This window comes from Mercenaria mercenaria, unplaced genomic scaffold (genome assembly GCF_021730395.1).
Source record: "Mercenaria mercenaria strain notata unplaced genomic scaffold, MADL_Memer_1 contig_522, whole genome shotgun sequence".
In the NCBI taxonomy this organism is placed as follows: Eukaryota; Metazoa; Mollusca; class Bivalvia; order Venerida; family Veneridae; genus Mercenaria; species Mercenaria mercenaria.
The window spans coordinates 56,993-75,977 of NW_026463401.1; the positions used below are offsets into that span (position 1 = coordinate 56,993).

At 35.1% G+C, this 18,985-nt stretch overlaps 1 protein-coding gene across 1 annotated transcript; it reads left to right on the forward strand.

The window, feature by feature from the left end:
- Window positions 1-10,960: 10,960 nt before the first annotated feature.
- LOC128554551 (von Willebrand factor A domain-containing protein 5A-like) lies at window positions 10,961-17,707 on the forward strand (the record flags this gene model as incomplete). The annotated part of the gene is made up of 2 exons (XM_053535821.1): window positions 10,961-11,100; window positions 17,505-17,707. Coding segments are annotated over exons 1-2 (291 nt in total), but the record flags the coding sequence as incomplete, so codon positions are not given.
- Between the last annotated feature and the right edge of the window lie 1,278 nt (window positions 17,708-18,985).

Below are 18,985 nucleotides of genomic sequence, written 5' to 3' on the forward strand. Positions count from 1 at the left end.
TCTTGAGAGATATTTTAAACATTAGTTGTCAGTCCATATATCCTGTAACCGGATATTTTTAAATATCTGAGTAGTTAATGCAGTAAACAGTTAAAGGTTTATTCATTAAATTGTGTGTAGGTGTGTGTGGGTGGGGGGGGGGGGGGGGGGGGGGGGCGTGTTATTAAAGATATTTTTTTTATTAAATTGTGTTAAATAAACCTATCTTGGCCAAAAGTGATACCGTTATATTCAACACGCTTAAATATTTAAATTACTTGTCATTAGCTCCCCTGATTACAAAGTGCTCGGGGTGAGGTTACTCCGTCTGGGGTCGTCGTCCATCCATCCACACTTCTCCAAACTACATCTCTAAACCCGTGTTGCTGAAGTTGAAACTTGGCCTGAATATTTCTTTGGATGGTGGTCTTCCAAAATTATCCAAATGGTTCCGCTTGGTGCCTCCAGGGCTAAAAATACAAAAATCTAGAAAAGACATCTCCTAAACCGCAAATCCGATTTTAAGATAATTTCACAGAAATGGTCCATATGTAAGCCTCACCAATTGTTCTGATTCGTAGAAAAAACATGGTCATCAGGGGTGTGGTCATTTTCTTTCTTTTTATTATTATTATGTTTATAGTTGAAACTTTTAAAAAATCTTTTTGTATGAAACTGCTTGCCCAGTTTTAAATATTTTTACAAAAATGGTACTTAGGTGACCCTTTATGAAAATTATACAAATTATTTTTCGTCAAAAACAGGCCCGCCATGGAGTGTTGCCGCAGTTTTCTTTATAGTGGAAACTGTTAGTATTTTATGCCATTATTCCTCCAACGTTCTCTCCCCTACTGCCATACCTACCTCCCCTTACACCCCCAACACACGCGAACACGCACGCACGCACGCACGAACACACACACACACACGCACACGCACACACGCACGCACGCACGCACACACACACACACACACATACACACACATTACCTGTCCATATTTATATAGTACAAATTTATGTTAGAATAATTTTATTAGACATTTCCCGTACATTACCATCCATAAAAAACGTTCAAGCAAGCAACGTAACTCAGGTAAGCAACCTGAGGCCACAATAGCCTTCTTGTATTTTATTATCTTTTCTTGCTAAATCTGACAAAGTCTCAATTACCAGTTGACATAGCTTTATTTTTGCCTCGTATTGCTAAATTCATAATTTATATTATTAATTAAACCAGCAAATTACATTTTTAGACATCCTCTTCAACCATATTAACTCGCTGTTTTAAAGTAAGATTTCATAAAAATACTATAGAAACCATTATGTTCTGTTTCTAACAAGAGTGTCATGATGGTCCTAGATCACTCGCATGAGTTACACCGCTCTCTTTAACAGTTTTGGTTATTAATGGAACCTGTCTGTGAAGTTATTTTTGAAAGAGTGCCAGGGCTTTCTTACAAGAAAATTTAAAAAGTTTCAACTAATGCATGTGCGTGTGTGTGTGTGCACGCGTGCATGTGCTGGGGAAAGACTTTAGGGGGAATTATTACATGGAGTACTAAGAGACAATATCATTCAAGAAGATTTCAAAGTCTCGACTAGATTGTACATTCATAAAGAGACCATAATACCTGGTGGCCAAGCTTTTTAACAAATACGATAAATATGTACGATCTACGTTTATGTAAAATTATTTAAAAATCAGGCCAACAGTTTCTAACAAGGACATTTTTAAAATTTCCACTGTGTACTTGTAGGAAAAAGTGACAAATCAGAAAAAAATCTTAAAAATCTTCGTAAAAGAAACATTTGTGTAAAATTACTTTAATATTGGACCAGCTGTTTCTGACCAAAATATTTTCAATTTCCACTATATACATACATGTATAGGGAAAAGTGATCACTTCCTCTGGCGTCCATGATGTAAACGAATCGGAATAATTTGAACACTTAGTTTATATAATTATTTTATGTCGATTGCAAGTTTTACAAACCGGTATGAATTTGGCAGTTAGCAGTTGCAGCAGTTACAGCAGTTAACTGCTACAGCTGCTAGTAGTTACAGTGGTTAAACATTGCGAATAAATGAAATGTCAGTAGGAACAACAAAGCTGAAAAATATCAAAGCTTTTAATAGTAACATCTATAGACAATTTTAAGCTAAATTCAAGTAATAGCTACGGACCAGCGTGATCGCACTGGAATACGAACAGCATGTTTGGTGTTATTATTGCAGTAACAGTAACAAAATATTATTTCTTTTATTACTACACATGTCACAACAACGAAGGCTAACTAGGGTATTAACAGAATCCATGTTACTACTGTAATTCGCAACGGTTTTGGCATGCATTGAACATATATATAGCTTGTTTCATTTTGTTTTTAAGAAATGAGATATTTATTTGATATATCGAAACAATACGAAAAGTATATGCACCTGCGGAGGAATTTCATGAGAGTGTAGACCGATTGAATTATACACGCAACGTGTAACCAATTCGTATTGTGGGGATATATGTGAGACAGGGTACGGCGCCAAATCACGTCGAAGGTCGATGTCGCTAACGTCTAACTATGCTAACAACATTAAAATACGGGAAGTAACACGTCTCGCGAAATAACTTAGGAATGTGCACTGTAGATGTCTAGTGAGTTATTCTGTCTGCCTAATAATTAATTCATTGTGTGTAAATTAAGTGTTACACGTCTTTCACATGAAATAGATTAAATGTATCATACACATATGTATATAGTAGCATCCTTTTTCGGCACCTATAATATGTCGACGTGACCTCAAATGAACGAAATTTCTAGCATAAAACTGTTGTTCCTGTCATTTTTCGGGAGTAAATTGATAGAAAAGAAATCTTGTGTTAACAGAGAGACACTCGCTCAAATGTATTCTATGCGTTGCAAATTAAAAAATATATGGTACCGGGTGACTACTTTAAGCTTTTGCAAAACTTATCCGTATACGGCTTTACGTAAATAAGGAACTCAAAGGATATTAAAGTCCTTAGTACTTAGTGCTACTGTGACCAAAGATATGTCACTCATTATTTTGTTTTCAGCTTTCACAAAGCACATCAGTAAACGACTCAACACAGGAACGAAAGTCGCAATAAACCTTTTCTAATCCAGGTATACTGTGACTTATGTGTTTGTTATTCCCTATCATTGAATGTATATCTTAAAGTAAAGATTATGATCAACAATTTGAGGGGTTACATTGCCGATTCGGTGCATTGGAAAGGACAGGGTGACGGTATCAATTCGGAGTAAAATTATGCATTTACAATCAAATTTTTAACGGGCAATTGTTTTCTATACGTTCCATGGTACCGAGTGACTTTGAGCTTTCACAAATCTTATCCGTAGAGGGCTCAGTGTGAATTAGGGTCTCACACGATATGCAAAGACTTTTATAATTCATGCATTTGTGACATAAGACTTAAGTCACTAGTTAACTTTTATCAGCTTTCCTAAAACGCATACGTATACGAATCAACGCAGGTACACAATTCGCACTATCAGCCGCCTGTTTAAATCTTTAGATATATTCTGAAATATTTGTTTGTCCCTCCGTTTCATTGAAGTGATATTTTTAAAGTAAATGCTGTGATGTAAAACTTGAGGGGTTACATTGCTGATTCGGAACCTATTAAAACCCTTTCGCTACTAGTTCATGCTAGTGTGAAATAAGATATACGTCACTAAATGCTCTTTCCAGCTTTCAAAAAACGCACCCGTATATGAAATTCGCATAGTAATTCAGGCAACTGTGACCTAAGATATACATATGTCATTAGTTAATTTCTTTTCAGCTTCCATAAAACGCATCCGTATAGACTCAACGTAAAAAGGAAAAATCGAATTACAAGCCTGCTGTAATCCCGGGGCTGAAGGGACCTATGTGTTTGTCCCTCTATCATGATGGTATATCTATAAAGTAAATACTGTGCTTTAAAATTGGAGGGGTAACTTTGGTGATTCGATGCATTGGTTTGGGTAGGGTGACGGTATCAATTCGGAGTAAAATTAAAAATTTTACAGAGCAAATGTTTTCTATACGTTCCATATGAAAACGTATTTGGTACCGGCTGATTACTATGAGCTTTCACAAAATTTATCCGTATATGGCTCAACGTAAATGAGGAACTCACACGATATTTAAAGCCTCAGTTATTCCGGTTAACGTGATCTAAGATATATGTCACAAGTTATTTTTTTCAGCTTTTGCAAAACGGATCCTTTGACGACTTAACGCAGGAAGGAAAGTCGCATTACAAGCATGTTTTAATCCTAGGCTACAGTGACTAATGTGTTTGTCCCTCCCTAAAAAACGCACCGGCTGATTACTTTGAGCTTTCATAAAACTTATCCATGTATAGGGCTCAACGTAAATAAGGACCTCCAACGATATTAAAAGCCTTTGTAATTCAGGCTACTGTGACCTAAGCTATATATATGTCACTAGTTAATTTCTTTTCAGCTTTCACAAAACGCATCCGTATATGACTGAAAGCAGGAAGGAAAATCGCATTACAAGCCTGTTTTAATCCTGGGCTACAGTGACTTAGGTATTTGTCCCTCCATATCATTGAAGGTATATCTGTAAAGTGAATATTCTGATCTACATTTTGAGGGGTTACATTGTCGATTCGGTGCATAGGTTAGGGCAGGGTGATGGTATCAATTCGGAGAAAATCACATTTTTACAGAGCAAATGTTTTTCTATACGTTGCATATGAAAACGTATTGGGTACCGGCTGATTACTTTGAGCTTTCTCAAAACTAATCCGTGTATAGGGCTCAACGTAAATGAGGACCTCAAACGATATTGAAAGCCTTTGTAATTTATGCTACTGTGACCTGGGAGAGAGAGAGAGAGAGAGAGAGAGAGAGAGCGAGAGAGAGATTTGTTTGTCCCTCCCTATCATTGATGGTATATCTGTCTTTTGGGGCAAAAATGTATTCCATAGTCTTGTCCAGTGGGGTCTGTCCGAGCGGTCCTAGGAACGGTTTGTCCAAGGGGGTGAGAGACCTGTCCTAGGGAGGGTGACTGGTAAAAGGTTTGTCCAAGGGGGTCTTTTTGGGGGTAGGGTCTTCCAAGGGGGATGTCCATAGTCTTGTCCAGGGCGGTCTGGAAACGGTTTTTTCAAGGGCATTTTGGGCAAAAATGCTTGCCATAATGTTGTCCAGGTGGGTCTGTCCGAAGTGTGGCGCGGGGGGCGGGGGGGGGGGCAGTTTCTCAAAGGGGTCTTTTCAGGCAAAATGCCGTCTTTTCCAGGGGGTCTGTCCAATGCGGGAGGTGGGGGCGGGGATCTGGAAACGGCTTGTCCCGGGGTGGGGGGGGGGTGCTTCCAGGCAAAAATGCCTTCAATAGTCATGATGCCGCGGGGGTACTTTTTGGAAAAATGCATTACATAGTCTTGTCCGGAAAGCGTTGGGAGCGGGGAGGGATCTGGAAACAGTTTATCCTAGAGGATTGTTTTTGGGAAATTGACAATTGAAAAAAGGAGGTTAAAAAACGAGTTCTGAAAACTAGTCAGTGTGTTATTAATATATGTAAATGTAGGAGGCAAGTCTTAGTAACTGTAAATCAGAACTGTGATGTAACAACTGAAATGCATATTTTTCTTTCTGCATGATTGGCATGATATGACTGACTTCAGAACTAACTTTGTGTTCATAATATATTTTAACTGCAAGTTAAAATAAAAATGTTACATCACAATTTTACTTCAATAAGATGTGTAATTAACCAGACAATAAGAAATCACCTACTGCTAGTCAATACAGTAAATTGAATAATTTATCTTTTGTCAAGTTACAAAACTGAACAATTGACTTGCTACCAGTTTTAGTGGAGCTATTTTTGTTAATCTAATTGTTCTAGTTTGGTCTGAATAATTGGGGTTAGGAAACTTACTAATATATACTGAACAGCAAAAGAAACTATCCAGGTGTATAACTGGTATATTTTGCAACAAAAAAATAATTTTTCAAATTTGAATTGTTTCTTCATACCAAAACTACACTTGAAGATCTTTACGTGATAAATTTTTAAAAATCAATCAACCGTGAAGTCCTGCGCGTCAGTTGCATTGTAACATCCCAATTGGGCTCTCGTGCTAAATTTGATTCAGTATTGCGGTGCAACCAACAATATTTTTTAAACTTTATGCTGTTTTTCGAGTTAGTCAATTATCAATATTTCCAATGACAATAAAATTTCACAAAAAAAAATGTTAATTACAGGCGCACGTGAATTTCGTGCAAAACGGCTATTGTGGGACTACTGACTTCACGGTTGATTGATTTTTTTTTTAATTTACACGTTAAGTTCTTCAAGTGTAATGTGATATGAAAAACACAAGTGATTTATAAATTAAAGTTTTTTAATAAGAAATACCCCAGTTATAAAACTGGATAGTTTCTTTTGCTGTTCAGTATATTACAGAATAAGAAGACTTGAGATTTATTCAGTCATTTCATAGTATAAACAATGAATTCACTATTAGAATAAACAGATATAGAAATCTACATATAACAAAGAGTTTTTAACAGTATTTGACATGTATCACCTCTCAACGTTTACTTTGAAAATAGTGCAAGTAAAATTGTGCGAACCATAAAACAATTATAAGAATGACAAGGGTTTTTTTACACACAGATATTATTGACTATTTCCATGAGCTCCTCTCTACAAGAAGTGCAGAAATACACCTGCTAACTCAAACGACAATATACAATGAGGGCTTGCCAAGAATAATAAAAATGCAAATAGTATTATCCTGTCAACATGCCTAATGGATCAACACCAAAATTTGCACCTAGATAGTTGTGCAGATGTTTTTAATGAGGAATAAATGCTAAATGTAGAAATATCATCCTATCATTCTTCATGCCCGATATATTGCTTAAAATCCGTGTATTTACAGCTTAGTTATAGTTCAACTAAAACTGGTTTTCTAAGAAGAAAACATTTGACAGGCAGACTGACAAATTGTTGCCAGATTACGATTTGTTTATCATCACTGTATTCAGTATCGGTTGTTTTTCAACAGTATCAAGCTTAAAACAGACAAAAAAGGTAAGTTATGAACATTGTTATAAAAGGTATTTTTCAGATCGTATTTTAAAAGACACTTATTATTCAATTACATCTGTTAAAAATACCCTTTCAAGTCTCAATTTGACAAAGGCAGACACAGTCAGCTGATATACTACTTACAGAATCTTGTCAACACATTGGAAGGACGTATGCTGCAGGATTGGGTCAGAAAAATGAAAAAAAAATCAAAGATCTTCATGCTTGTTTAGCAACATTGATACTGTTAATCAGTCGAAGCGTATGAGCAAGTTTTATGTGGACAGATACCCCCGTGGACTTTGTGCAACTACAATTACAACAACTTAAATGATATTATTATCTCAATTAATAAAAACTGACAGTTAAGAAATATTCTACTTTTATTATTATAATAATAATTATACAGTTACTGGTAAAAAAAAACTGTATGATTTTGATTATATAAACTTTAAAGTAACAACATTCATGACAATTTTCTAGTATCAGTCACATCTTTCTTTAGTCCACTTCCTCACTGAATAAATATCTGCTGCTATTGATCTTACTCGTCAAAGTCAAAAATGTCTCTTTTCCTTTTCTCCGCCCTTTCTGCTTCTTCCATTTCATCTACAGTCACATCACATTCACCATCACTTTCACTTGATGATGATTCTTGCTTCTTTAACTTTGCTTCTACTCTCTGCAATGCTTTTACAACAGCATCCTGGCTTTTCTGAAGTTCAGTCATTTACGGACATAATTCTTCCTTTTCAATTTGGTCAGCCAGGATATTCTTCTTAGTGTTTCTTGCACAACCAATGCACTAGCATTGACCTTCTTGTAGGCTGCTTCCATCCTGTTAAGATTACGTAACAGAGATGGGCTACTGGCATCTTTAGCGCTGTTGCTTAGAAGCTCACACTTTCATAAGCGCCACTCAAAGTCTGCTGTCCCTACAATTTCAGTTTTCTTCAGGCCATCTTTTGCAATTCTTTCACTTATCTCATTCAGGAAATGTAACCTAAATTTATCAAAACCTTTGGCGCGTCTTATTTCACTTTCGGTGAAAATCTTAATACCCTTCCTTCTAGCGTGTGAAAAGGGAGATGTTGCACCACCTATCATCGCTGTTACCAATTTCTGGCTACCTGAAAAGAAAGATATCTGAATGAAACAGCATGTAAATATTTCAGTCATAATATATCTTGTGACTTGGTGTGAGAGGTTGGGGTCACAAGCTGTTTTTAACTAGAATATGTCTGTAGAACACAGTGTGCACAAAAAGTTGAGGCTTCTTATTTCAAAAACTATTTATGTAGAGTACATGCAATTAAACTATTGAACCTTACATTACAACCTATGATGAAGGCAGCAGCTAAAGAGTAGCTATGGAGTTCTATTTTAGTAACCAAACATCTAGACCAAGACTCTAGTAACCAACTTAATTTCAAGCCTGATAGAACTATAAATGTTAGGCATTTGAAGGAAGCCTTTCATGGGCTTTCTACATCAGGCTATATACCATTATAAACTACCAGTATAATGATTATTGCAAAAGGATGCTATAATTTGTTGTCTTCACCTTATGAACTAATTCTTTTAATTAATATTTACATAATCTTTAAGATCTTTTTCTACAGAATCTGTTTTACTCTGAAACAATTTGAAAAGTAATACAATATTATGAAAGGTATCATGCTCTTTCAGAAGATATAATGACAAAGCTACACCCTCAATGGAGCTGGAAAAACTTAAGCTACACGGACATAGAACACTACCTTTTAAAAACATACTAAACAACAAACTAAATGTCTGCTTGCTGTCAAACTTTACAAATATCTTCAGCATCATGAGATGACCTCAATGTCCTCACAGACACGTTAACTTATGGTTATAGTTTTACTTCATTAAAATTATGGTGCTTTTAAACATAGTAATTTTGTGTTTTTGTTTAAGGCTTGCAAGATTCTTGAGAACTAACAGAGCAAACTTATGTTTGTTTTCAGATTCTGTACACATCTTTAGCATCAAGAGGTAACATCAAGTAGATTTTTTTAAAGTCTGGCATATATTCCCACTTTTCCACTTTTTAAACATTTTGTTTGTAAGCTAGATGGAATGGCTTTAGATACATTACTCTAATCAAGCTCCAAATGTTCACTTTACTCTGATTATAGATGGATAATTACCATTTTGTAATTTAACAAAATCAGTACAGTTAGGTAGGGAAGGGGGCATTAATAATACTTTTACTGTCCCCTTTATTCAGATAAACCAACATATTATTAAGGGTTGTTTTGCCCAATGACATTTTGTTACCAATATTGTAATCTGGCGTGGAAAAAAACAACAGTTGTCTGCCTTTATTTATTCAGGTGAGGGGGGTGGGGTGGGGTGTTATCCCAATTTAAGACTATTAGTCTATTATTGTTTAGGAGTCTTGCAAATTAATAAATAGAAAGCACTTTTTATCTAATTTTGAGTGTTTTTGTTGCACACAGTGCACTACGTCAATTTCATTTGTCGCAGAAAGAGTTACCCAGGACATAGTCTATATAAAAATGCTATTTCCATTCAATATGGAGTATTCAATGAATAAAAATAGTGAGAAACATTATGATGTCAAGCATGACTTCCAATTGCTGCATAAGGGACAGTTTATGATTTGCTTTTGTTTCATGTCACATCGTTAAGTTTCATGTCACACCGACACAATTATGGGTCATAATGGCCTAATAGTGGCACCTCAGGGGTCTTCCTCCACCATGAAAAGCTGGAAAGTCATTATAAATAGGAACACTCCAGGAGCCCCTCAGGGCTTAATTTCATTACAGGGGAGCACTTGGGTAAAACCACCGCCCTTCCGTAAGTCAGCTGGATGGCTCCCTCATATGACGAATTCATTGCCCAAAGTGAGTCTCATCCCACTTTCAGTTTATGAACATAGTTCAGCATAATTTTTATCATAATAATTTCAATGAGAATGTTATACATTGATATACAAACAGATGTCATCTGATTTATCTACACGCTATTATGTTTATAATCAAGATACTAAGAATGGCTGTAAACCCAACAAACAGGCCCTTTTTCTGTAAAAATGCCTTTTTCCAAAAATGTGAAATTATTATGTTTTGAATTACAATGTATTTTTCTAAGTTTGATAGGAAAAGGTCTTTTCCCAGTTTTCCAAGTCTTTCACATGTTAACTGTAATCAATCAAATTATTGATATTTAATGAATATAATTACCTTGCTCCTCTTGACTGTTGTTGAAGAGAGCTTTTTCTTTTTGGTGTTACAGCACATCTTCTTGGGGTAATGGAAGACGCTGCAAAAAGACATTTACAAATGTAAGTATTTGAAAATTTTTGATTATTCATTGTTATAAAAGCCATAAATAGCATTGCTTTTAGCTGAACTATTGAAAGATTTGGTAGAGCTATTGAATGGATTCACCCATGTCGGCATCTGAAGCCGCGTCGGTGTCCCGATTTGTTTAAGTTTTCACAAGTATGTATCACGGTATCTCTGTAACCACTTGTGAAAATGGATTAAAACTTCACACACTATAAAAAAAATGATAAATTGATAAATATTTGCCTGTCAATTTGAGCTTCATTTCAGTTAAGTGTTTAAATATTGTTAGATTTTTGGCGTTTTTTTCCCAAATGTTTTACTTTTGAAGAAATTGTCTGCCTACGTTAAACTGAGATGGCCCAATGAGGGGGCCTTTTTACCTTTAATGATCATTATCATTTATTATTGAAATTACACTACTCTTACTATAAATTTTGGCATTACATGTTGATTAAAAGTAAGAACACATTGAATTCTGGCCACTTCCTCCATCGAGACGGCAACGGCAGAGCTGCCATTCGTTAAATATATAATGCACGGTAACCTGTAAACAAATCGTGCAACCTGTTTTTATCATTTTCTTTCATTTATCATAATGAGTTCATCAAAAAGTAATGACAGTGGAGGAAAGAATGAAAGTAAACCATCCCCTCTTGGTCTAATTACAGAAAAACAACGACCAGGTAACGAATGGACATAAATACATGAAACACCAACTTGTTGTAAACGAAATCGGATAGGAGCAATAGTTGGACGTTTATTAATCTTTCATATTTTAATCAGATTTACAACTTCTAAAAGTTCATCTGTGAAAGTATAGATTTTTTTGTGTGCTGGGCATTTCGTATTTTTTGTTTGTCATGCCTTATTTGATTTCTCTTGATGTTACATGAGTTGAATTTTACTAAAACATAAGAGCTCGAATCAGTGAGAAAGCTCGAAATGACGAGAAGCAGGCATACATGAATCTATGATTAAATATAGCTGTTCTATTTCACCCTATAATGGTAATATATAGATATTCTACTCTGCTTTTATTTGTTTGCCATTTATATACTCATTTTTACAGCACTAAATGGTAGTAGCTAATTGAACAAGCTTACTGTCGCTGAGTGGCTGCTTTTTGATTTCTGACATTTCCAGCAGCCCACCGTTACAGATTGACCTGTCACAATATAAAACAAACTGTATGCATCGGTTTAGTTTGATGGTAGCTTATGTAAAATACATAAAATTAAATTTTTCTGAGAAAAAAAATTACTAACTGATATCTATTATACTATACTGCCCACCAATTAGTTGTATATTCAATATTCAGTGTCATGTATCTCATTCTGGCCGTGTATCTTACAATTTCTCCAGTGCAGTTAATGCAGGCACTACAGATGACAGCTACTATGACAGTAAATAACTTACAATCCATTTTCCAATCGTTCAAACTCTAATGTTTACGAAGTTTCTGTGCTGCAATGTGCTGGTGTGTATTTCACCATTTTTGTGTATTCAAGTGCTGTCATAAGTGAGGTGTACTATATTTAGAAACTGAATAGACTTCATTAACTTTGAATAAAGTTTTTACTTCTGATTTCTTTTATATCAGACCTTAGATGTTATTGAAAAGAACATTTTCACAGTTGTTACTACTCTATACTTTAATTAAAAATTAAAGGATATAGGAAAATTCTGCTATGCAACGCTTTTCAGTCGTTGGGATATGTTTATAAGAGCATACAACTCACTGAATGACATATAAAGTGAAAATATTGTGCTATAAAATGCAAAGTATTTCCATGGTTAGAATCGAAATAATATATATGTCCCAATAATTTTATCAGTTTATTATTAAAATATGGGCTGTCATTTGGATGCAAATTGTTAAATCACTTTTGCAAAGCACTCGTGATTTAATTATTACACATCCCAACTCAGATCCTACCCATATTTTTAACTGATAAAATATAGGGACATATTTATTTTTTCTTATTAGGCGTAAAAGAATTTTTGTTTCTGGTAACATGCTCAAAAAAATAAGGTCAGAAAATTTTTTGGGGGATTTTTTTTTATGTTAAAAAATTAATACAAATGAGAGCATCAGTAACTTGATCACTGACCATGTTTAAAGCATAATAAGTGCGGTTTTGCAACTTTTAAGTTGAAAAAATATTCTCCAAAGCCGTAAAAACATTTAGTGTCAGGCAAAAAATTCAGGATAGGTCGGGATATCATATTGGAAATAAACATTTTTTTTATGCCTAATGCAAAATATGTCAAAATCAAATGGAAAATGGTCATAATCATGTCCCAATTAATGGTTAGTAAGATATTCAAAGACAGTAATCAAATAAACTAAGATCTTTGCAATGCCAGTCACATTTTCAATAAATGCAACAATATTTTGGGATAAGTCATTGAAGAATTTGACACTTGTGAGAATCATCATTGCATATATTCTGGTCCGATTATTTGGAACTGTTTACCTTTAGAAGTTAAATCTGCTCGTTCATTACAATGCTTTAAATCATCATGTCTAAACTGGATGAAAATTACATAAAATATTTCTTTTTAGCTCACCTGTCACATAGTGACAAGGTGAGCTTTTGTGATCACCCTTCGTCCGTCGTCTGTGCGTCCGTCCGTCCATCCGTGCGTCCGTCCGTGCGTCAACAATTTCGTGTCTGCACGATAGTGGTTTCGTTTATGATTTTATTTTAACCAAACTTGCACACAACTTGTATCACCATAAGGTCTTGGTTCCTTTCTTGAACTGGCTAGATCCCTTTATGGGTTCCAGAGTTATGGCCCCTGAAAGGGCCAAAATTAGCTATTTTGACCTTGTCTGCACAATAGCAGCTTTATTTATGATTTGATTTTTACCAAACTTGCACACAACTTGTATCACCATAAGATCTTGGTTCCTTTCTTGAACTGGCCAGATTCCTTTATGGGTTCCAGAGTTATGGCCCCTGAAAGGGCCAAAATTATCTATTTTGACCTTGTCTGCACAATAGCAGCTTTATTTATAATTTGAATTTTACCAAACTTGCACACAACTTGTATCACCATAAGATCTTGGTTCCTTTCTTGAACTGTCCGGATTCCATTATGGGTTCCAGAGTTATGGCCCCTGAAAGGGCCAGAATTAGCTATTTTGACCTTGTCTGCACAATAGCAGCTTCATTTATGATTTGAATTTAATCAAACTCACACAAAACTTGTGTCACCATAAGATCTTGGTTCCTTTCTTGAACCGGCCAGATCCCATAATGGGTTCCAGAGTTATGGCCCCTGAAAGTGCCAAAATTAGCTATTTTGACCTTGTCTGCACAATAGAAGCTTCATTTATGATTTGATTTTAACCAAACTTGCACACAACTTGTATCACCACAAGATCTTGCTTCTTTTCTTGAACTGGCCAGATTCCTTCATGGGTTCCAGAGTTATGGCCCCATAAAGGTCCAAAATTGGCTATTCTGGCTTTTGCAGCCATATAGAGACTTCATTTTTGGTTTTATTTGATACAAACTTCCAAAATATCTTCAACCTCAATAAATCTTGGATTCCATGACAAATCAGATCCAGTCGTAGGTTCCAGAGTTGTTTTATATCTGATTACCTCCCCTGATTGTAATCAAAATGGATTTATATCAGTAAGTACTTATAGGACTTATTTGAAATTTCATTATTGTTTATTAGTTGGACTGAGACAATCAGGGTAGATAACTATGGACTGATTTTTTGTCAAATTACCTCCGTTTATTTTAAATTAAAATGGGTATATCTCCATAACTAATGAAGATACTGATCTGAAATTTCATTTATGTCAACAGATGTATTTGGCAGATCCTTCTTTTGTTCACTTACAATATTTTTTTTTAATTACTTCCCTTTTACTTTACTATAAATAGCTTATTTTTAGTAACTTTTTTATTATTGGACGTAGGGAAAAATCGAGACCACTTTTCTGTGGTACAACATGGATGGTACTTCCAATTTTTAGGTGTATTTTGACATATCTATACCTTGTAAGAATTTTTCTTTGTTTTTGGTTAAATTTCTTCCCCTTGTTGTTCCTGTCCTTTTGACTTAGATATTTTTTCTGAGGGCCTTCTTGTCCCCAAGTGCAATGATAACAGGTGAGCGATATAGGGCCATCATGGCCCTCTTGTTTGCTTTCTGATATGTATCTGTTTAAATTTTATATGCGCATGCCTTTGCATTTTCAATGTACTCATGTTTATTATGCATTATTAGCTCACCTGAGCACTGCTCAGGTGAGTTTTTCTGATCGCTCGATGTCCGGCGTCTGTCGTCCGTCAACATTTAGCTTGTGTATGCGATAGAGGCTGTATTTTTCAACTGATCTTCATGAAATTTGGTCAGAATGATTACCTTGATGAATAGTAGGCCGATTTTGAAAATGGGTCATCTGGGGTCAAAAACTAGGTCACTAGGTCAAATCAAGGAAAAACCTTGTGTATGCGATAGAGGCTGTATTTTTCAATTGAACTTCATGAAATTTTGTTAGAATGATAACCTTGATGAAATCTAGGCGAGTTCGAAAATGGGTCATCTGGGGTCAAAAACTAGGTCACTAGGTCAAATCAAGGAAAAACCTTGTGTATGCGATAGAGGCTGTATTTTTCAAGTGATCTTCATGAATTTTGGTCAGAATGATAACCTTAATGAAATCTAGGCCGAGTTTGAAAAAGGATCATCTGGGGTCAAAAACTAGGTCACTAGGTCAAATCAAGGAAAAACCTTGTGTATGCGATAGAGGCTGTATTTTTCAATTGATCTTCATGAATTTTGGTCAGAGTGATTACCTTGATGAAATCTAGGTCGAGTTCGAAAATGGGTCATCTAGGGTCAAAAACTAGGTCACTAGGTCAAATCAAAGAGAAACCTTGTGTATGCGATAGAGGCTGTGTTTTTCAGTTGATTTTTATGAAATTTGGTCAGAATGATTGCCTTGATAAAATCTAGTTCCAGTTTGAACATGGGTCATCTAGGGTCAAAAACTAGGTCACTAGGTCAAATTAAAGAAAAATCTTGTGTATGCGATAGAGACTATTTTTCAGTTGATTTTTATGAAATTTGGTCAGGATGATTGCCTTAATGAAATCTAGGTCGACTTTGAATATGGGTTATCTGGGATCAGAAACTAGGTCACTTGGTCAAATCAAAGAAAAAACTTGTGTATGTGACTGAGGCTGTATTTTTCAGTTGATCTTCATGAATTTTGGTCAGAATGATTGCCTTGATAAAATCTAATTTGAACATGGGTCATCTAGGGTCAAAAACTAGGTCACTAGGTCATATCTAAGAAAATGCTTGTTTAATCTCAAGAGACCAATTTTTTGGTCCAATCTTAATGAAAGTTGGTCAGAATATTTGTTTCCATGAAATCACTAGGTCAAACATGTTTTACACTGTTATGGTGTGTTTCTTAGGTGAGCGACCTAGGGCCATCTTGGCCCTCTTGTATTCTGTATATTTATGTGTTTTCTTCTTAAGAGGGCCTCATGGAAGATTAGCATCAGCTAAATGAGCCACCCTCTATAAATAAAGAATTTACTTACTTTAATATAACTTACTTACTATGAATGATTTAGTAATGATCGACTTATCACATAAACTCACTACATGTATTGAAACTGCATAGATCTCTGTTCTTTGTGATTCTTTTTTGTTTCATAAACCATTTGGATGGGATAATAACAGTTTTATATTTGATATTCTACAACATTTATAGGTTTTATAGCTATTTCTAGCTATATATAGCCAGATATAGCTACATGTATATAGCTAATTTGTGCCTTTTCTGGGACCTGGTAAATATATGTACAATCCATAGATTTAAAAAATTTCCTGTCTGTAAAGTTACATATTTGAAATCTCTTAAAATTACAATTTAACTAAAATTACAGGTTTAAACTTAAATTTTTAAAGACAGAATGCAGCTCAATTGAGCAGAATTGAGCTCAGATGTCAGATCTGTCCGTCATATTTCGTGTCATGAGCATTAACTTATTAACCATTCAAGGTATTGGCTTCAAACTTGGCATGTCTTCACATATACCTTTAACATTATGATATAAGACCACAGGACAAGTTACTTGAATGTAACTTTTATTCTGCTTTCTAACACAGAATTTTTGGTTAAAGTTATGCATGTAGGAAGGTTTCTCAAAAACTACTTGATATAAAACACTTTTAAACTTCACACATGTATGTCTTTGGTGGCCTGAGGTGTCCTCACAGGACAAGTTACTTAACTCCTGATTTTGTTAGAATTGTGTTCTTTTTCAACAGAGAAGTTTGTGAAAGTGTTGTATGTAGGTACTGGTATGATTCAAAGAAATTACTTGACCCAATGTTTTCAAAATCTATACACATCTTCAGCATCATGAAATGACTACACACAGCTGGTTTCATAAATTTTGCTTACATTTTTATTAAACATGTTAAAGTATTCCCCATTTTATTTAGAAACTTGAATTAAAATTTTGCATGTAAGGCAAGTTTTTTTTTTCAGGAACTTAATACACTGAATGGTTTCAAGCTTTGTATAAGTCTTTGGTATGATGAAATGACCATTCTAAGCCAGGTTCCATATCTCTGACCTACAATTTACAAAATTATGCCCCTTTTTCAACTTCGAAAGATTTGATAATTAAGGCTTTTTCATGTAAACTAGTATTATTTCGAAGGGTTTCTAATAGTTGAGTATGTTGTATTTAGTGGCTTCTGTGCCTATTATTTTTGACAGTCTTACTTAAAGGTTGTACTTTGTAATGCATTCAAAGATGCTATGGAACTTCATTGCATTGAAACATGTTTTTAAATCTTTTTCCTTTCTTATCTATCAGCACTTAATGAACGTAAAAAGCACTTTCAGATTGTGTGTTATAAAATTTTAGTTCATGCATTTTCAAGAATGAAGAAGACTTTACAAATAGAAGTGGTGATATATCTTTTCAAACTTGTAATATGAAATATTTTACCTTAAACCTGCTATTGGAGAATGATAATTTAAGTACACAAAAACTGATTACAAATGTTAATTTGCCCTTTTTACTGGTTTCAGTTTCAGTAAAATCTGTTAAGGTGGATGTACACATAACTGGTTATGTGGCTGAAGTTTCATCCAGATTGACATATATCAATAAAGAGAAGACACCAGTTGATACAGTTTTCACATTCCCAGCCAATGATGGAAGTGCAGTGTTTCTGCTTGAAGCTGATATTGGCAAATGTCATATTGTGGCTGATGTGCAGAGAAAAGAACAGGTACTTTTATATACTACTCTTTATACTCACAGTCTTTCATTATTTTATGTGATTAGTGTGTACATATTTATCTTAGTATTTTTAGCTCACCTGTCACAAAGTGACAAGGTGAGCTTTTGTGATCGCGCGGTGTCCGTCGTCCGTCCGTCCGTCCGTAAACTTTGCTTGTGACCGCTCTAGAGGTCACATTTTTTGTGGGATCTTTATGAAAGTTGGTCAGAATGTTCATCTTGATGATATCTAGGTCAAGTTCGAAACTGGGTCACGTGCCATCAAAAACTAGGTCAGTAGGTCTAAAAATAGAAAAACCTTGTGACCTCTCTAGAGGCCATATATTTCACAAGATCTTCATGAAAATTGGTCAGGACGTTCATCTTGATGATATCTAGGTCAAGTTCGAAACTGGGTCATGTGCCGTCAAAAACTAGGTCAGTAGGTCAAATAATGGAAAAACCTTGTGACCTCTCTAAAGGCCATATTTTTCATGGGATCTGTATGAAACTTGGTCTGAATGTTCATCTTGATGATATCTCGGTCAAGTTCGAAACTGGGTCACGTGTGGTCAAAAAGTAGGTCAGTAGGTCTAAAAATAGAAAAACCTTGTGACCTCTCTAGAGGCCATATATTTCATGAGATCTTCATGAAAATTGGTCAGAATGTTCACCTTGATGATATCTAGGTCAAGTTCGAAACTGGGTCACATGCCTTCAAAAACTAGGTCAGTAGGTCTAAAAATAGAAAAACCTTGTGACCTCTCTAGAGGCCATATATTTCAAAGATCTTCATGAAAATTGGTCAGAACGTTCATCTTGATGATATCTAGGTCAGGTTCGAAACTGGGTCACGTGCCGTCAAAAACTAGGTCAGTAGGTCAAATAATAGAAAAACCTTGTGACCTCTCTAAAGGCCATATTTTTCATGGGATCTGTATGAAAGTTGGTCTGAATGTTCAGCTTGATGATATCTAGGTCAGCTTTGAAACTGGGTCACGTGCGGTCAAAAACTAGGTCAGTAGGTCTAAAAATAGAAAAACCTTGTGACCTCTCTAGAGGCCATATATTTCATGAGATCTTCATGAAAATTAGTCTGAATGTTCATCATGATGATATCTAGGTCAAGTTCGAAAGTGGGTCACGTGCCTTCAAAAACTAGGTCAGTAGGTCAAATAATAGAAAAACCTTGTGACCACTCTAGAGGCCATAATTTTCATGGGATCTGTATGAAAGTTGGTGTGAATGTTCATCTTGATAATATCTAGATCAAGTTTGAAAGTGGATC